Source organism: Rhipicephalus microplus, unplaced genomic scaffold (assembly GCF_043290135.1).
Source record: "Rhipicephalus microplus isolate Deutch F79 unplaced genomic scaffold, USDA_Rmic scaffold_13, whole genome shotgun sequence".
In the NCBI taxonomy this organism is placed as follows: Eukaryota; Metazoa; Arthropoda; class Arachnida; order Ixodida; family Ixodidae; genus Rhipicephalus; species Rhipicephalus microplus.
In genome coordinates, this window is record NW_027464586.1 from 30,980,436 (window position 1) to 31,001,798 (window position 21,363).

Below are 21,363 nucleotides of genomic sequence, written 5' to 3' on the forward strand. Positions count from 1 at the left end.
CACCGTTACTGTGGCATGTAGTCATGTCCTCACTTGACACGCATCTCATGATTATCATGTTTGCACGAGTCACATACCTTCCTCATCCATTGGCATCACATAATACCAAATTTGGCATATGTTAAGCTAGAAAAACGGCCGCCAGCACATCATGAGGGTGGCATGTAGTCATGTCGTTACATGACACGCATGTCATGATTATCATGCTTGCACCAGTATTATACCTTCGTCATCCATTCACGTCCCGTAATACCGAATTCGGTATAAGTGAAGCTAGTGAAATGGCAGAGCTAGTGAAACGGCTGTGAGCGCATCATCAGTGTGGCATGTAGTCATGTTGTTACATGATACACAGCTCATGATTATTATGTTTGCATTAGTCACATACCTTCTTCATCCACTCACGTACTGTAATACTAAATTAGATATATGTGATGCTAGCGAAACCGCCGTGAGCGCATCATGAGTGTGGCATGTAGTCATGTTGTTACATGACATGCATGTCAATATTTTCATGTTAGGGTCTATCGCTTGTTCGCCATGCAATCATGCCATACAAAACGAGTTTTGCAACATGCCATGTGAACGAAACCACCGCAGGAGATGCAGGACCATAAAATGTAAATCATGACATTCATGTCATACATGTTGTTATTTTCATGTTACGACTAGTCAAATATGCTCGTCATACAGCCATGCTGTGCCATACCAAGTTTGGTATCGACACTGTTATTCAAATGTCCAGGAGAGCTAAAAGTCGTAAGATAAGTCTGTCTGTCTAAGAGATAGACAGAGAGACGGACAGACATGCAGACAGACAGACACGCTCAAAGTCGCCGAAGTTCGCTAATAAATGCTTCGCATTTAAAAAACGATGAGGTCATTCAGCGAGTACCATGTTCGTCACGAGTTCTGTCAGGGTTACCAAGGGCGCCTAATGGCGAACAGTACTAACAGTAAAATCTTAATATGGAAAGCCTCACTTGGTGCTCACGAAAATAAATATGCTTGCTTGCTTACTTTTTGTAAAGCACTGACTGAAATGATTACAAGCTCGCAGCACTTTCATTCCTTTTTTTTTTTTTCAACAAGAACAGTGATGCAACTAAAAAACGGAAGAAAGTTATTGTAGTTGAACAAAACGCCACAGGATGGCGCTACTGGCAACGTTTATAGATACTTTTTCAGTTTTTGAACTCCTCCTTTTGAGGCGGGCGGGATTTGCTACAAGGAATTGTGAGGGCGCTGCAGTCTAACTTTGCGCCAAGTAACTGGCTGCTTCCTGCTGGCTTCACTGTCGCTGCAGTTTCCTGCGTTCCGTGCCGGTGTTTGGTTGGACTTTTTTTTTCTGTGTCTATGTCTCGTCGCATGGCATGCTTCCACGGTCTTCTGAAGACAATTTGACGCCTGCAGTCATGAATATACTTAGACATCCACGGCGTAGGAAACTCTGATTGTTGACATTATCGGCAAAATCTAAGTATTGAACAGGTATGGACGCATCGAACACATGTGTACGTCTCCCGAGGTTAATCCTACTGTTGCTGCTATCCCGTGCACCATAGCTCAGACCCTCCGGACATCATAATGATGTGTTTTGTGACCCTGCGCACCAGTGGTAGAGGAAATGTCCTTAAAATGCCACTTCTCCCCACTGTCTGACCCGCGCTATTACTGCAGAAGTGGGAAAAAGATCCATGGGAAAGTCTGGGAAAGACGCGCCAGGTGAACGATGTTTACTTTCAAGAAACTGACATCCTTAAGACTTATAGGCATATCATGAATGGAGAAGCCTTAACCGACCAAGGTGCATGGGCATCGAGGAGTGATGAAGTGCCTTGATTATTTCCGAATTTCCTAGTGTAATTGTAATGAAGCCGCAAGATAAAAGGTACCTGTACAACAAACTACTGCTGCCTTGCGATCTGCCTGAATAATGCCGGCAATAGGTCCCCGCTCCTTCGGAGGACTCCAGTTTTTCTGAGCGATTGAAAAAAAGTGTGATTCAACTTCTCTGCAACTAGAGTTCGGTGGTCCTTGACAAGGCAGAAAAGCCTCCGGTAAGAAACTTCTATAATGCAGAATTCACAGAATACATCATATGGCAAATTTTATTGAAAGAACAGGAGTAGAGGGGCAGGGCACTGAGTAGTGGGGGGCAGAGCACGGAGAGCAGGGCCACTGAACCTGCCACTGGAATGCGCCACTTTCCCGGAGGGCAGATGAGAAGTTGACGAGTAGGGAGACCATGTGACTGAAACATTCCAAGCCCCGGCAAATTCTTTGTGGGGCAGCAGCGAAATATGTGTGAAATCGGTCAGCCACATATTTTTCATTATCCTAATACCTAGTATGCATGTGCAATGACTCATTCAGCAAACGTCCAGCTCTCATCATAGCCATCCATACAAAACAGTGGTGTCAAACTACACATGGTTGCTGCCATTGCCGCCACGCTCACCGGCTGAAAAAAATTTGGAGGCTGTGACCTTCAAATTTCAAAATGTGACCTTCAGTACGTGACTTGTCGTACTGCGCCTACTCCGCTTTTCGGGCGAGAACACTGCAAACTGCTCCTGGCTGCTCTTGGCGCAGCAAAAGCACTCTCGCTCTACCAATGGATGACAGTGCTCTGGCACCTGTTCGACCACAGAAACGTGCCGGCTGTGAAGAGAGCACTTTAGGTGTGCTTTTTTGTGCTCCTGCTCTCCCAATGGAGTTCGCCATTACTGGCTCAGCGAAAAGAGAAAGTGCGCGGCTAAGAAATATTCATTACAAGAACTGTGTGGATGGTACTAACAGACGTATGTGTGTCTTGTGTCATTTTAGCAGTTACATTGAAAAAAAGAAACAATGACAAAAATAACCAAGAACAAGGTGTAGATTGCAACCAGCGAATTGAGGAAACGCTTGATCTGTGCTACCGCTGCTCAAGAACGGAGAAAACTTGAGATACGCGGGCTGAGTGAAAAAAAAAAAAAAAAAGAAGAAGACTGCATCCCCAGCGACTCTCATTGATCTAGTTGAAGATTTACCCAAAGTGCAGAAAGTGTCCCTTCATAGTACATCTATCATGCAACAAGCAAAATGTCTGAATGGGTATAGGTACACAACAGATTGTCTTACGCTTTGTTTGTTTCTCACAAGCCCGAATTGTTAAAGGAATTAAGCTATGCGCTTGTTTGATGAAATTCGAATGCTCGTGACTAGTGCGTGACAGTGACAAGTGTTCTTGTGTCAATACACTGATGTTTTTTTATTTTGACAAATTTTGCTTTTCTTTTTAATGATCCTAAGTATTATCCACTCAGACACCCATAAATCTGAATACTTCAAAAGAAGAAAGTGCACTGGTTTTAATACTAGCTGAACAGAGAAATAGTGTCGTTTCAGTGGGATTTTAAATGTAGCTGATACCTTACAGCAATGACTCGGTTTCAACTTTCTTTAGAGTGCGGCCCACCCAGGTGCTTTTGCTGCACAAGTTAATGTGCACAGCGTCAAAAATTCCTATGCTGAGACTCGCAAAAATAGCTTCTAAACAACTAAGCTGGAACCAGATGAGTCACAGCTTTTACCGTGGCTTCGGTGAGACGTTTCTAATACAACTAAGCTCTAAATTTTGTTTCTACTACCTGGAATAACAAGAAGTTACAGGACGCAGAACGGCTTTTTAATTGACAAATGCTCGTCTAGCACCAGGCTACGCGAGTTATTATTTTCACCAAGGACCTGGAAAGGCATCGCACATCTGGGCTCTACATCATACTCCTCATGCCATAACCAAGAAGTTGTAGTGTTGTGTAAACGCTGCTCACCGGCTGCACCGCGCCTAGCTAGAGCAGACGACCTTAGTTTGCTTGGCGCAAAGTTGGCCCTGCGGCGCCGCGGTGGCGGGAACTGCAGCCGGCCGCCTGCTCCTCAAAGGCGAAGTGGAGAGTTTTGAAACTGAAAAAGTATCTCTAAACGTTGGCTACCTGTTCCACGACTGCTGTTGCAGCAGCAGCTCCAGTTACCTGGTATCTCTACCAGTTACCTGAAGCTCTCTACAGCCTGGATTACACTGCGTATTGGACAGATAACTGCTTTGGTGCTCCACCATCTGTACGTTGGACTGGTTTGCCTTTACGACTCAGCGTTGCCCGAACTAATTGCAAGCATTTGTTAGGGCACTTATATGCTGCACATGAACACCGCTTTAGTTGGACAACCAAAAGAACGAAATCGCAGCCACTTGGGAGATCGCGAAGTGAATCAAGCTTTTCAGACTGATTTTTTGCTCTTCCCAGTTTTTTTGTTCATCTGTGCACTAGGCAATCCAGAGGGATTGCACCAGGCAATCCGGAGGGCCCAAGAAAGGGCGGAACATCACGGTGTCCCGGCCCCTACTTGGACGCGGCCAGCGGCTTCCGCGGGTCCCCGATAGGGGTTCCCGCGAAAGCTCCTCAGGATCAAATAAAGTTCATTGTCTGTCTGTCTGTCTGCACTAGATAAGTAACGTAGTTTGACCATCAAGGAAATGAGCACTCTCAGCGCTCATCAAAGCAGACGAAACAGCAGTGCTGACAAGATACTATACGCTGGCCAGTGGCTCTCGTGGTCACATGATAGCACTTGTTGATAAATAGGCCAACTACGCCACACGGCCCGGAGTGCTCTTGGAAATTGAAACTGCATCCAGTCGCAACAGAGGAGTAAACTAAAAGCTCGTTAATTCATATTTAGTGACACCAGAAAAAATGTCCTAATTAACAGAGTGCCAAGCTAACAAATGAACAGGAAAAACAACATGAAAATCAAGTTGGAGAAGCCTACTTTCATTTGATGAAATATTTTGAAATGTTCATTGCTTTTCGCACCGATTACACTTGACATTACAATTTTTCTTGAGTCTTCCAAATAGCCAACAGCAAACGAGCTGTCAGAAGTACTGAAGCAAGTGTCCGTCAATATCAAATGTGCCTTCTAGACTTCCCGTAAGGTGTGATGAAGTCGCAGTTGCGGCTCCTCGCCTCTCTCTTCATCAGAATAGTAGCTTTCTTGGGCATCTGTGAAATCATTAATAATTTCTTGATCGGTTAGACTAGTCGTGGTCTCCTGACTAGTGGGCACGAAAACATGAGTAGTGGACATGACAACATAAGGGAAAATAAGAAGAGAACTTCTTTGATGCTAACAATACTGCGAAAAGGAAAATGGAAGTGAGGATTCTGTTTCTTTCCTCACTTTCTTTTTCTTTCTTCATATTTTTTGCGTCAAAGCAGTTGTCTTCTTATTTTCCTATGTACTAACTAGAACCAAAGCAAGCGTTACTGAAACACCTAGGAAACGGTGTCGAAGGTGCAGTAGAGTGAAGAAAAAAGACCTTCGGTGCCACTGCGATCGCCCTCATTAGTTGATGACAATGGTGATGCCACTTTTGTTTCATTCCAGTGGCGCCAGCACTGCTTTACCACACTTTTGTGTAGCAGCAGCCAGCCGTCAGCATTTTTCTAAAATAAGAATTGTAGAGATGAATTCTGGTGAATTAATGAAGGTTTGGTTCCGTAGATAAAATGCACTTTTGCCGGGACCAATAGAACAATGCAAATAATCAAATTTTTTTGAATAGTGGGTGTTGAATCATGTAGCCTATACTGTATAATTAAACACATTTCTTGCTCTGAGCAAATGAGTTGTGTTGCCACTATTGATGAGTCAGCCTCCAATTAAAAGCAAGAAACAGAGGTGCTAAAATTTCTTGTCACCACTTTTTTATTGCAGCTCTAACACAAGAATTTTGCACTTTTTTTTTGCAATAGGTAGCTTATGAACCACTGATCACATCTGGAGAGCTTCTTTGCTCAAGTGTGCAGTGATTATTTATTTAAAGCCATTTTTAGAGTGCCCAGTTGCAGTTTCGGTTTTGAGCTAGGCAGGAGCAGATCCGGCGGGGAGGTAAATACTGCTGCCCACGTGCCCGCATAAAACTGTGACGAGGCGGCATGGGAGAGAGCGTGCGCTAAAGAGCGGTCGCTCTCTCTGAGCGACCGCTCGCGAGCACATCAGAAATCACAGGCACGAAGAAGGAAGGTAGCGCAAGGCACGTGCCTGCAACCAACCAATAGAAACCTTTCTTGTAGGTTTGTTTGCACTTCCTTTGTCTTGATGTCGGCATCATGGGAGCTCCACATCTTGCTGAGTAAAATTGGTTTTAAATATGTTGCAGGTTATATTAGCCATCGATATGTGATAGACGTTCTGTGTGTCTACAAATAAAGTATACTCACTTCTTATCTTGCCTTCGAAATTTTGGGTCAGTGCTTTTTTAAAACGCGTGACAACAAATGGAAATATCACCATTTAGTCGCAGCATAAAAAAAGCGGCTGAACATGCAGAGGGAAGACAGACATTGCACTGCCCATTTCAACGGATGTATGAGGGGAAGAAGAAATGTTTCTAGAGAACCAGTTGAATGCGTCGTACAAATGTTCATTGTCATTGAAACAGCAGATCATTGGCTGCACTTTTACTTTGAGTCACATTATTGAAAATATTACGTGAATGTAGGCTCTTCTTCAAAACTTTACAGCCTAAGCAAGACAAGTTGTGGCTGTGCAGGCGATGAATTTTTCATGGAAACTAGAGTGTGGCTTTTTATATAGTGTTTGGAATTGACGTCAGACAGGAAAACTTGTACAACAAACATGCATAAGCCACTCTCAATAATTATTGTTCTGGGGAGTACAGCACATGTCTCCCGCAGAGCTTGCAGATAAATGAAATATGTGAGTTACATAATGTATTGGAACCATGCCTTACAACAAATGGAAATGCCATAAAAAAATGGCCTATGGCAACAATAAGCTTCTTTCTTTTTTTACTAACGGCTCTAAATGTACTCCATGCATCACACGGTGCCACCCATGAAGTTTCATACAATAATACCTAGAGAGGAATCTGGCCCTGCGATCGTGTAACTCCATGAGAATTATGGGAAGTACAGGCTTCGGATTGGATAGGGTTATCTAGAGAACTGTCTACAGACTTCTTTCTGGTTCTATAGTATCAGTTTTGTTCTCTGTGCTGCGCAAGTAGTGGGGTGCAGTAAAAAGCACCGGAGCAGCCCCTTTGTTGTTAAAAGAGACTGAAGACCACTAGGTCTGAAGTTCGCTGCCACGTTGGAGCTTTACGAGTCAGGTTTGACAGTTTATACGAAGCGTTGTCCACACACCGCTGCGCATAGATGTAGTGTCTCATGCCAGTGCAGGATATTGCATCAAGGCCATGCTTTTTCACGAGTGGGTCTTGTCTAAACTCGTTTTAAATCGACTGTTAAACGATGACAAAGCTAAGTAGACGCACTGTCACGCTCCGCTGACTCGACACAACAGAACCAGTGGTGTGTGGAGGCAGGCCACTTGGACAGGCGCACCTAGCATCGCAGAAGACGAAGCGTTAAGTGTTTCTCAGTTAATACTGTTTTGTTACTTCCATGAATGGATAGTTCATACTTTCAAGAGAAAAGCATGTTTGTTTTCAAGCATTGTAAAAAATAATTCATTAAATCTTGATGATGAATCTGAAACGCAATGGCAGAGCAGTGCCTACCCTGATGGTTAAATTTACCCCGGTTTTACTTTTGCCGCCTCGTCACATAAACCTTGTACAATAAAGTTTGCATACAAACAAATAAAGCAAGTTTCAATTAAATACAAGTTTATATCACTTTGCTTTACACTCTGGAAAGAAGCGTCGCAAATCTCAAGAATGTAATCTATTCGAAGCGCATTTCCTACCTGTACTTCCCATAACTCCCATGGGGGTACAAGCGCCGCTGAAGGAGCCCACGTAGACACTAGTGCCAGATTCCCTCTAGGTATTTGTATGAAACTCTATGTATGAAACCATATGTTATCGCAAGTCTGTGCACCTTTTGGTGCAGTCGGTGCCTGTCTGTCACACTGCCTCATCTAGCCACCATAAAAATATGAATAAGGCCACTGAATTGTCCAAACAATATTGTGGCTAAGTGGAATGCTTGTATCTTGGCAAAGTAGCTGTCTGCCCATCAATATAGAGGCTTTTTTACATGTTTACTGTCAGTCATGTTATTTTTCATACATTTGAACTTGTTAAAACAGTTATGTTTATTAGCCCTCCCTTTATCTTATTGAGGTGAGGTGGTAACACGTCTGCAGATGCCATGCAGGCACATTCCATTAATGCTCGATTCCGTGCCATCAGCATAGACTTTCTCCAATGCTTGCCGCCGGGGCACAGTCAGGGTATGTTTAAACACAGTTAAACGTAAAGTGACACGGTCTGTGCAACATGAGCGTGTTGAATGTTTCAGCCGACGGGCAAGGTGGTGGGCCGGCCACCGGCCCCTGGCTGTAGGATGAACATGAGTGGTGGGGAGCTGACGCCATCCCTGAGCGTAGCTGTGGTGAGCCACTCGATGATGTCGGCCGACGACCTGAGTGATCCGCCTTCGAGTCCCGACAGCCCCTTTGACGACTCGGACCTGCTGTCCTCGTCCACGGTAGCCGACGATGTTACCACGCAGCTTGCAGCAGCAGGTCAGTGCAGTCATTGCTGAAACAACTGTTGTAGTAAGTTGAGGACAGAGATCACTCTTTCGTGCAGTGGATGATGGTGCATATCAATTAAAAAGAAGTAGGGCTGCTCAACTTAGAAACGTGAAACCGGAAAGGTTCAAGGAATGCATGTAGAAAAAAACAACAAAAGTATTGGTGGCAAAATAATAAAATTAAATCAAGATAAGTAACATAGTTGCATAGAAAGAAGAAATAGCCTACTGTACTCAGGTTGTTTGGTGCTTAAGGAAGTGGAACAGACATTACAGTGTTGGTTGTTTTGTATTGGTAAAGCAAATGCACTGAAAACCACAGGCCTAACAACTGTTAGCTTTGTTAGTAAAGACTGGAGAATATGCAGAGTTGTAAATGAACAAAGCTTTACAATTGGCAGTGGGGGATCCAAAAGAGTCGCAAAGAGAAATGTCGGTTTCGTCGTCCGGTTTTATAAGTTTCCAAAAGTGGTGTGGGTTGTCCCGAAGCATGTTAGATAAGGTGGCTGAAAAAAAGTTTCGTTTCGCTTTTGATAATGCCACATATTCTTTGGCTGTACTTATGCCAAGCTAGCAGCGAGTTTCACTGCTTGGCTGCACGTAACTGGTGTTTTTTCTTATTTTTTCTACGCAGTGATGCCACTCATGCGCCAAAGTGCGCCAAATCAGATTTACTGCGTCATCCTAATAATATCAACTAAAATTGTGCCAAATTGCGCCAAAGTCGGATTTGGGAGCGTCTGTCAGTGGCAATTGCCAAAACCAGCACGTCAAAACGCGTACATCTTGTTCTCAGGGCCACCAATGTCACAACCACGTACCTAGAATAGCTCTGCTGGATAAACAGTAGTCGCGCGCCAGTCATGAGTAATTCACGATGCTATGGTTGGTGCCCGACTCAACTTGTGTTGTGCAAGTTCGCTTATCGGCGAAACACGTTCCCCGCAGGGGCTGTCCACGTCTACTTCAATCTGTATCAAGAAACTGTGGCGGCAATTCATCGGCGGGCGTTGTTCATTCCAGCAATTCTGTTGATAGCTCGTTTGAAAAGTTGCACGGCACGTAATTATAGCAATTTTGACTAACAACTGTACGTATAAGCGCCGCCAGAATGTGTGTCATGTGTAATTCTGGACATGGCGCACAATTTTATTTTCCATGCTCGGCGTCCACAGAAGAACACATAAACGGTAGGAATGCGTTGACACTTTTCCTTAAATATAATTTATTCATGTATTTTCATTCAGAACTGCTTTTTCATAATTCCTTCCATCAGCACATCTGCATTTGTAATCACTGTTGCGGTAAAGCTCTCAAGATACCGTGCCTTTTCGAACTCGAGATCGATTGCTAGGGTTCGAATTCAAAATTTTCATGTGCTTTTTTTTTTAATGTCATCGCATCAACACATGCCTCTTGGTCGGAGCAGCTGCAATTTCTTCCTTTCATGAACTTTGTTCTAATACGCACAGCTTGCAGCAGTGAGGCTATAGCTGGCCGCTCTGTTCATCATCATCATTTATTTTTTTCCCTAAGGGCCCCTGACGGGGTAATACATAGGGGGGGGGGGGGTCGAAAAAGGATGCACAAAGGCGATTCCAGACCAAGAACGTAAAGTAAGTTAAACTTCAAGAATTGGAATTACAGGGCAATAATAAAAACAGAACTCGTTATAAAACTAATAGCATGATTAAAAAATTGAGAGAAAGGCAACTGGCTACACAGAAATTGCGACGCTGTGGTTGTAAAATGAGTTTTGAGTAAGGGTTTAAACTTCACAGTATTTCGTTCGTTGGCTATTGCATTTAGAAGCCGATTCCAATCCTCAGTTGTTAACGGGAAGAAAGATTTGTTAAAAGTGTTGGTTGAACCTTTTTAAATTTTGGACACTCAAAGAATTGAAGAGATGGCGCAAAGTTCGAACTGGTGGGAGAAGCAGGGAGCCATGTAAGTAAGAATAATTGAAATACAGTTTTTGTGAAATAAACAAAGGCATGTTATTTTTGGTCTAAGATCCAGAGAGGTGAGAGACAGTGATGATTTTATAGTAGTAACACTTGTGCGGAAATTGTATTCGGAGGTTATAAAACGAGCCGCGCGATTTTGAATGGCTTCACGGGCCATTCAAAATCAATTAAATAAGAATGGTGTGGATTCTGAATCGGAGAGGCATACTCGAGTTTACTACGGACATTGGTTTCGTAGGCGAGTTTACAATCTGAGGCCGGTGAGCAGGGCAGGGATCTTCTGATGAAACCTTATGTTTTGGATTCATCGGCAGTAAGCTGTGCGGTATGGTCAGTCCATGTTAGTTTGCTGTTGATGAGAACACCCAGGTATCGGTACGATTCTGCTAGAGTGCAATGGTTAGACTGCAGGGATAAAGTAAAATTTAGGTTTGAAAGCTCACAGGAAACTTGCATAGATTTGCACTTAGAAATATTAAGTTGTATCATCCATAAAGAACACTGATTTTCAATTACATTTAAATCCTTTTGGAGGGCAAGTTGATCAGAGCCGTCACATATACGGCGGTAAACGACACACTCGTCGGCAAAGAGACGTAACGAAGATGTAACACTTGAGGAAAGGTCATTAATAAAAATTAGAAAGAGGAGAGGGCCAAGGACGAAACCTTGAGGTACGCCAGATATTACATTTGCAGTCGAGGAACGGTGACCTCCGATGACTGTGTATTGGGATCGATTCTTTGTATTGGGATCGAGGAAGGCTTGTATCCATGACAGTATGAGCGAGTCCAGATTAAGGAAGGCCCCTGTGAAGAAGGCCCCCGTCAGAAGGCCTCCGTGAAATGGCTATGCCCCATTACATGTCCACCTCTCACATTCGAGTTGATAGCTTACGATTAAAAAAAATGAACATCATGGCGTCGCATTTACTGCTTCGTTTTGCGGGGGTAGAGAGAGAGAGGCTGCATCACTTGAAGGGCGCATTCGCGAGCGTGCTATCTCGAGGCATAAGAAGACTGCTCGTAAACTTTCTGTGCTACTAACCTCTGCTTTGCATTTAGATAACTGACAGCGCGAAAATGGAGTGATCATTGCCCATTGAGCCAGTGTTCTTTTCAGTTATGCTTTATTGTCGGGTCGAAAATATGGAACTGTTAGTTTCACTTAAGCTATTAGCAATGAATGCGATACCAACAAATAGTATTGTTATATTAAGTAATAAGGCTTGACGTCATCCGCGAGGAGCGATAACGGCGGAATTGCCATTTTGAAGGACCGCACGTCCGCAAGAACAAGCTGCACGCGTAGTTTTTGATATCCGTACAGTGACGTGGATGACTAGAGATCCCCGGCAGACCTCACACGCCGATGCGCGTACAGATGAAATCATACTTCTCTATAGCGCCCAGCCGGCCGCTCTAGCTGCTGTTTTCTTCAGAAATATGTAAAAAGAGACATCGTGATGATATCAAACATGATCATACTGCGTGCTAGGCCCTTGTGCTATAATGTAAGCATCAACAGAGGCTTGTTGCTAACATGATATAGAAGCCGTGGCAAATAACAGTGTCGGCAGGCACGCGATTCAGGGAGAGGTGGGCACATCGGAAATGTGCCCCTCTCCCTGAATTTTTTCGCCCTGGCATATGCAGTGCAAAGCGACCATTTGTCTGCCCCCCCCCCCCCCCCTTCATATCAATGTGCTATCCTCCTCCCGCCTAGAAAGAATTCTGCCTGTGCCCCTGGCAATAGCAAAAACCAGTCGAGAATATTCATATAATTGTTATTGTGATAGAAAATGGTTCTCGCCTGCAAGTTGCTTTAGGCCCCTGCATAAAGTACCCTGCGAGGTTTTTTTCTTTGTGCACTGCTTTCTAAAGGACACTATGGGAGGTGTTTGGAGTATAAAGAGAACGCCCTAGCCGCATGAAACATCGCTGCAGAAGGAAAGCGAAGTTTAGTAAATCGTGCAATTTCAGCACAGAAAAACGATTGCCGAAGGAGGTTGGATTTATAATACTAGCTAAATGATGGCCAGCAGTATAATCGGTTTTGAAGAAGAAGAACCTTTCTTTACCCTTGAAGTTATCTTCGGGAAATGCACTCGGGACTGTGTGTGTCTCTAACCATCGTATGTCACAGCATTTTTTACGGGTCTGCTGATAACTACACAGGTGTATTTAGAATGTTACTCCATGAGTGCCATTTTGCTCAACCAGTGTTATCTCTATTTGCTACGAAAATAATCACTGAGCAAATTTTTTCAGAATGCTCAGCAGCATGACGCCATTATTTTTGCATCATCAACTGAAATAGGGAGTGCTCCTAAGATGACTCGCTCCATGAGATTCAATTCCAATGAATCGAAAAATTTTTAGCTCCTTACAAAAGCCCCAAAATAATTATTCATGTCCTTGAATATAAATGCAATTTGCTTATTCTCTAGCATGTGAAGTTGCTGCTTGAAAGTGCTCCAAAATAAAAAACTTTGCTGCTCCAAAGTGTTCCAAAATAGAAAATTTTGCTGCTTCAAAGTTCTCCAAAATAGAAAGTTTCACTGCTTTAAAGTGCTCGAAAATAAAAATTTAACTGCTCCTAAAATTGCTCTATATCCGACTACCTCGGTAGCATCGCTGTGTACGTTTTAATGTGAAGTTAAACCAAGGAGAATGGGATCTTTGGCTTACAGCAGTTATAGGAATGGGAAGTTTAATCAAGTCTTGTACCTTGTGTTTTGAATAATTCAATTGATTTGATAGATTCCTAATTGGTAAGTAAAAGAACATTCGCTATAGAAGACCGGTAAGTCGTTATTCATGGAGACATAGTTGGCTTTGTTCTAAAGTGTTAATAACTTCTTTGATTTTATGCATTTTTTAATATTGCAGAGAAACGTGGTATGGACAGCGGTGGGATCATTGAGGCTGGTAATATAAGATAGAGGGAAGAGAAGCTATTGGGATGTGATGTGAGCAGAAAGTCAAGAATGTTGCTCGAATGTCAGGTTATGCGCATAGTTTGAGTGACAAGCTGTGACAGACCGAACATAAGGCAAGTGTTTATAAATTCAGCAGAAATATTTGTGTTTTGGCAGGTGAAGAACCTGGATCATTCAATGGAAGGAAAATTGAAATTGAAAGCAAAATAAAAGTATTGGGATTAACCAGCATTACTTCATGTAATATGTCATGGAGATCTGTCGCAAAAGCTTTATCAGAACTTGGCGAAGAGTACAGTAACAAACACTAATCAGCACGAGTGGGGTAGTTGCATGACTGTGTGTCCACAGAATTTTTAAAGGTGTTTGCACAATTACAAGGGAACATTTCGATTAACTATTAGTCGCTTTTAGCACACTGCCACCTCGAGTGCGGTCATCCCTATCTTTACGAAAGATATCAAACTCGGATAGATATGGGAAGAGGTCAGCATCTGGCACTAACGAATTAAGCCAAGTTTCGGTGATTAGTACAACATTACTGGAAAAGGAGATCAGGCTACTTATAGAATTGTGTTGGAGTATCGGAATATTGCTACGAAGAATTTTCTCATCATGCTTTTTAGCCTTATGTAGATTTCAGTTTTTATTTTTAGTTGCTAGCGTTTGTGCTCGACAACAGTCTAAGTAGCATGATCAATTACGTACATTTTGATACCACAGCATAGTTTATCCTAGTGCACTTTGATGGGCATGTTTAGTGCTTTGCCAAACTCTACCAAGCATCTCTAGGCCAAGCGTGTCTGTGGTGGAAAATCATCACTTATACTGTATGTTGTGCCCTTGAGGTTGGCTCTTTTGGAAAGAATGTGACCTTTGTCCTTGAAATGGCCAACTTTGACAATAATTAGTCAATTTTTTTTTGTGTGGCTGAAGGACCCGAACGGTAAAAACTGAGGTAAATGTTTAGTGGTAAAAAACTGCATCATTATTGCGATAGCAATTATATGGACACTCTCGACAGTTTTTGCTGTTGCCGCCATGTTCGGTACCAAGTCCAAATTGATAACATACCCCCGTGCATCATAAGTTTTACAAGCAAGTGAAAGTGCTGAGCCCTGCTAAAGCAGAGATCAAATAAGCCAACCCAACTCTATTGTCTGGAGTGTGCATACGATAACATTCCTCTGCGTGTTAGAACTGCTATCGAATTTTCATACAGAAAAAAAGACGCACCCACCTTGAACGAGCATGAGAAAACACGGGCGGGGGGTCGCTCCAGTAGCAACAATGAGCTTTGATTTGAAGGGCGTGCTCGCAATCGCTTGTGCGCACAATATCTCGGCAAGAATCAGTCCACTTTCAGTGCGGAGAGGCAGTATGAAAAGAGCACCTTTTGCTGGAGCGCCTGCATTTGCTTACACCAGTGTTATGTAAGAGTTCCAAAATATTGGATCCAAAAGAGTTCGCGGTCAGCTTTACTTCATATACGATTACCATTTGTTGCTATCGCATTCAATGCGCCGTCATGTTGACAGAGCTAATCGGCTAATCGCGAAGGCTACAGTTCTGCAAACTCGCAATGCAGAAAAGATGGCGAAGTAACAAGTAGACCTCCGAAGGTCTGCCATTCTCACCGTTGTCTCGAAGAGTTTTATCAGGGCCTATTCTAACATCATCTCGGCAGTAGCGACAGGGTTGTTCATATTAAAAGAAAAAAAGCGGAGTGGAACGTCATTGGTGGCCACTACATGCTTGCACAGTGAAACCATGCATGCGTGCACGGCATTGAAAACGAGAATTGAATGACATGGATACCTTGGAAAACTATTTGGTAAAGTGATCTATTTGGTAATATGATCATCGAATGACAAAAAAGGCAAGCTTATTGTTCCTATGCCCTAGAGTGCACGGAATCCAAAGAAACGTAGTATTTTGAAGTGTTGAAGCTCCCAAAACAACTTCAGGACTTTAGCACGGAAGTGGGGCTTTCTCGCTTCTGCTTGCCGGCGTCATCGTCACTAACGACGTCGGTCCAGAATGGTCTTTACGGCTCCATGCTCCACAAAAATGAAACGAGTGTGTGGATCGCAGTGGGGATAGTTGGAGAAATACTTCTCCAAGAATTAGTGGGTTCGAATTTGTTTTCAAGGTTCTAGGAGAACTTTTATATGGTGTCCTCGATTGAGGACACCAGAGCCGAAAGGGTTATGGGGAAAGGGGGAACGAGGAGTGGTCGACTATTTCCTCATCGTCGAGGCGGGCTCCCGCAAGGGCTGCAGCAGATAGTGCTTTTTCTTTTCCTTTTCCTTCGACCACACATTCCATCTCTCGTTGCTAGAAGGTGTGGCATAGCTGCGAATTTCCGGGACTTTGCTTCTCCTCACAAGGTGCAGCCACAATCGGTTTGGGTTTTAGCTTTCAGCCTACTGCAAATACCATGCTGGTTCCGGTCTCCCCAGATACACAGTGACCTCGAAAATGGCCCAGCTGCCTCCTTGTTTGCCTCGAAAGCCTTGCATAGAGTCGAGCTCACAATGGCTTTTCTTGGCTCGTGCATTTTCTTTGCGCGAACTGGTCCTGAGCCTCTTGTTCTCGTTTTGCTAACAGGAAATCAACCTGTCTTGATGGCACATCCTTGCTTGGAATGCGTTGAAATATTTTCGTCCAGTTCACAAAGGCCGAAAGACTTTAATATTGATGACGGTCATAACAGGTCCAAAACATTTAATGAAGAGAAATATCTGAGACATTGCTATGTGAACATAGTGCTGTAAAAATTTTGCGAATGCATACTATAATAAAGAAGTTACAGGTGTTAAAACACCTGTTTTCAGCCAGTTTCAAGCTTTCGCATAGCCGCTTGCCACCCTTCTTCGCGAAAGAGTAGCCCATTCTCGTGGCTGCTCCAACATTGGCGACGTGACATGGCATCTGTGCAGAGTTGCCACTGACTTTTCAGTAAAATTCGCCAAACGACGAGTGATAAGTCCTCAAAAGTTGCCATTTTTCTTCAAGTTACAGTAGGCTAGTAGGAGGTGTATTCGGAACAGGCGGCTGAACTGTCACCTAGTCACTTCAGAAGCCACACTTTTAAAAAAGCTTATAGCTCTTAAAGCAACTAAAAAACTTATACCACGACTTCAAGACCCGCGAAGTAGTCCATTGATCTAATATTTGCTGGTAGTTTAGTGGCGGTGCACCAGTACGTTAGTATGGTGTGGTATGAAGAACTTTATTAAGGTCTTCAGGATCAGTCCATGACAGATGCTGGCTGCTCCCATGTCGGGACAGAGAGGCCAAGCCCTTCTGCTGCCACACGGGCCTTCTGGACAGCCCTGAGTTGGTCCGCCAGAGCATCACTGTGCAGCATTCGGTGCCACCACTGTTCAACTGTTCACCGTGAGAAGCCGCACGGGCCAATGCCGAGCAACGCCATAGCATGTGACCAGTACGTTAGTGTCTCAAGGATATAGGTGAAATGAGAAACAGGATACACATACTGAATTGCGTGAATGTGGGCCTTGTACTGGAGGGTCTAACTATGAAAAACAATTGAAAATATTGATACGTGTATGGAATTGTCGCCCCGACACAGCTGAATTGGCACCCAAATGAAGAAGACGACGTGGTTGTAGTGGGTTGTACTCTCGAGCTTCCCCCCTTGGCCTGCATGACTGTGCGTTCTCTAAGCCGTTAGCAAGACCAGCTCTCGGTGAATAAATCTTCCCCGTAACATCTTTTGGTGGAAGGTGCGGGGTCTTCACACAACCCGGCTCTGGAACTCCGCAGTGGACGACAGCTTTGTCCAGCCGCGATGCCTGAAACCGGCACTCAGGCCTCGCCATCCGCGCCAGCTCCATCACCGGTGTTTCCCCCCCACCTTCTCGACCCTGGCACGTTTTCCGGGACGAACAGCACGGACGTCGAAGAATGGCTTGCATTATTCGAGCGCGTCAGCAAGCACTACAGGTGGGACGAAACGCTTATGCTGGCAAATATTCTATTCTACGTACGGGCTACGGCATGCGCCTGGTATGAGATGCATAAAGAAGAACTAACCAGCTGGGACACATGCAAGCAAAAGCTTCGCGATTTGTTCGGTCAGTCAGTTGCTCGTCAAATGGGAGCCAGGCAGGAACTCGCATCGTGTGTTCAATCATCGACGGAGTCGTACGTCACGTACATTCAAGACGTACTGGCACTGTGTCGGAAGACTGACAAAAACATGTCCGAGGCAGACAAGATCAGCAACGTGTTGAAAGGCATTGCTGATGATGCTTTCAACATACTAATGTGCAAGAACTGCACCACTGTTGACTCCATCATATCTGAATGCCAACGATTTGAACAAGCTAAAAGCAGGCGAATAACCCACCACATCACGAGACTACCAAACACTGCTGCGACTTCATCTTGTGAGGATTCTGCAGCGCCCCGTTCACTTGCGCCTCCTGCCAATATCGATAGGATTGTTCGCTAGGAGCTGGAAGCCATGGCACCCGCTTCCTATCAGCCCCCTGCGCAAGACAACTGGGCAACAGTCTCGCTTATTCAAGCCGTCGTACGTCAAGAGTTTGCTAACCTGGGCGTCCAGGTTCCCCAGCCCGCCAGACTTATGCCGCAGCCCATGAGCACTCCCGTCCACAACGCTGACCACCACTCTGCTCCACTCGCTGCGGCAGCTTCGACTCCTCGGTTTCCACCACGCTACCGAAATCCATCTGAATGGCGCACGCACGATGATCGACCCATCTGCTTTTCTTGCTCTCGAGTTGGGCACATCTCTCGCCATTGCCGCAACAGGTGATATTTCCGGCCAAGCTTTCCTATTGTCGACCGCCGTCAGGACCGTGGACACTATTCGCAACCCGGTTTTCCGGATGACCATATTCAGGACCCTTCAGCTCGCCGTTCATCTCCACGCTCCGAACCGTCCTACGCTGACGTCGTCGCCCAAAGAAACTGGTCTAGCCGCTCGCCGTCACCTCAGGGTCTGCCGTCAGGATCCCCTCAACGCCGCCGCTCTCCGTCACCGGCTTATTCTGGTCATTCCCCGGGAAACTGACGAGTGCAGCTCCTGGAGGTGGCGCTGCGTTGACGACTTGGAACAAAACCCTCAACCGGCTACAAATTCTAGACGCAATTTACGTCGGGTGTTCGTTGATGGCCATGCCGTTACTGCTCTAATTGACACTGGTGCCCAAGTATCTGTTATGAGTTCTACACTTCGAGCTCGCCTGAAAAAGGTTCTCACACCGGCTATGTTCTCTACTGTTCGAGTTGCCAACGGAAGTCGAACATCGGTGCTTGGTATGTGCACTGCCCGGGTTACTGTTGCTGGCCACCACGCTTCTGTTCTCTTCGCAGTCCTCGATGCTTGCCCACACGATGTCATACTTGGAATTGACTTCTTAACCGCCCACTCCGCCCTCATCGATTGTTCTACCGGTATCTTACGGCTCGAATTGCCTTTGTGCACCGATTTCACTCCTCCAAGTCGCACTCGGCTACGATCCGTGGAGTCTCTACGGCTACCACCCCAGGCTGCTATGCACATTTCTCTGTCGCCCTTCCCGTCCGTTTCTGATGGAGACTATCTGGTGGCTCCCCTCATTGATTTGACCCTTACGCACCACATCGCACTACCACATACTATAGTGGTTGTTGCTAACAACACGATGCTACTTCCAGTTCTGAACTTCTCTACGTCGACCCAACTTCTTCCCCAAGGCGTCTCTACGTCGACCCAACTTCTTCCCCAAGGCGTCACTTTAGCCGATCTTTCCACCCTTGATGAATGTTTGATTTGTTCTTTTACCCCTGACACTAAGACCATGGCGAAACCTGTCATCATGTCGCAATATAAGGCGTTCCTCGACAAAATGATATCCAGCGACCTCTTACCTTCCCAAGTTGCAGCGCTCCGGGGTGTTCTATTTTCTTACCTGGATATCTTTGACGTCGACGACCGTCCCCTGGGCCGCACAAGTGCCGTAACCCACCGCATCGACACCGGCGACGCCAGTCCACTCCACAAACACCCTTATCGCGTGTCACGTGCTGAGCGCCAAGTTATACAGATGGAGGTCGAGAAAATGCTGAGTAAAGATGTCATTGAGCCTTCATCGAGTCCTTGGGCATCCCCTGTGGTCTTAGTTAAAAAGAAGGACAACACCTGGCACTTTTGTGTCGACTATCGCCACCTGAATCGGATCACCAAGAAGGACGTTTACCCCTTTACCCCGGATGATGCGCTCGACTGCCTCCACGGCGCCAACTATTTTTTGTCCCTCGACCTTCGATGCGGATATTGGCAAATTTCGGTTGACGACCGCGAGAAGACAGCATTCATCACACCCGACGGCCTTTACCAATTCAAGGTCATGCCTTTTGGGTTGTGCAATGCCCCGGCTACTTTTGAGCGTATAATGGACTCTCTTCTTCGCGGTTTCAAATGGTCGACCTACCTTTGCTCTCTGAATGATGTAATCGTTTTCTCGCCCTCCTTCGAAAGCCACTTGTCTCGTCTCTCGGCAATTTTTGACGTTCTTCGTTCCACTGGTCTCCAACTGAATTCGTCAGAGTGCTCATTTGGACGCCGGCAGATTAAACTACTCGGCCACCTTGTTGACGCCACTGGTGTTCAACCCGACCCTGACAAAGTACGTGCAGTCCGAGAATTCCCGGTTCCGCGTTCCACACAAGAAGTTTGCAGTTTTATTGGGCTCTGCTCATACTTCTGCCGCTTTGTCTTCAACTTCGCGGATATTGCAAGGCCCCTCACGGATCTCCTCAAAAAGATTGTGGCCTTTTCTTGGGGAAGGGACCAAGAACATTCCTTCGCGTCGCTAATTACCGCCCTCACATCACCACCTGTGTTGGCTCATTTTGATCCAGCGACTCGAACAGAGCTTCGCACCGATGCAAGCGGCCATGGCATTGGTGCTGTACTCGTTCAGATACAGAATGGCACCAACCGTGTGATAGCCTACGCTCGCCACCTTTTGTCGTAAGCGGAACAAAATTATTCCATCACTGAGCGGGAATGCTTAGCCCTCGTTTGGGCTATTGCGAAATTCCGTCCGTACTTATACGGACGTCCGTTCGCAGTCATCACGGACCATCATGCGCTTTGCTGGCTGTCGACGCTTAAGGACCCTACAGGAAGACTCGGCCGATGGGCACTTCGATTACAGGAGTACACATTCTCGGTTGTTTACAAATCTGGAAAGCTGCACAGTGATGCTGACTGCTTATCCCGGCACCCCGTTGATCCACCTAGTTCCACTGAATTGGAATCCGATGCCTGCGTTTTAGCCATCACTGACTTTCTGAAGGTGGACGACGAACAGAGCCGAGATCCATCGCTGCTCACCATCATTGACCACCTTCAATTGCGTTATGCTGACCCTTCTCTTAGCAGATACCTACTTCAAGACGTTTTGTACCGCCGCAACTTACACCCCGACGGCACGGAACTTTTACTCGTCGTACCGCATCACCTGCGAAAGGATGTTCTGCGACAATATCACGGCGCTCCAACTTCTGGACATCTAGGAGTCTCCAGAACTTACGACTGCATTCGACGACGAGTATTCTGGAAGGGCCTCTGCCGCTCTGTTCGCCGTTACGTCGCATCATGCGACCTCTGCCAGCGCCGAAAGAAGCCTACGACTTCACCTGCCGGTCTTCTTCAACCTATTGAAGTTCCAGCCGAGCCATTTTATCGAGTGGGGTTGGACTTGCTAGGTCCCTTTCTTACTTCTACAACTAAAAATAAATAGATTGCAGTGGCCACAGACATAAATAGATTGCAGTGGCCACAGACTATGCCACTCGGTATGCAATCACTCGAGCGCTACCAACAAGCTGCGCAACC

At 45.4% G+C, this 21,363-nt stretch overlaps 1 protein-coding gene across 3 annotated transcripts in view; it reads left to right on the top strand.

The window, feature by feature from the left end:
• The window catches only part of LOC119163019 (nuclear respiratory factor 1), a 188,969-nt gene that overhangs the window by 43,093 nt on the left and 124,513 nt on the right, over positions 1 to 21,363 (top strand). For all 3 annotated transcript variants that reach the window (XM_075882690.1, XM_037414910.2, XM_037414911.2), the window contains exon 2: positions 8,337 to 8,562. In XM_075882690.1, the coding sequence (XP_075738805.1) occupies positions 8,382 to 8,562 (181 nt within the window). In that variant the 5' untranslated portion in view covers positions 8,337 to 8,381. The remainder of the gene's footprint in view (positions 1 to 8,336; positions 8,563 to 21,363) is intronic.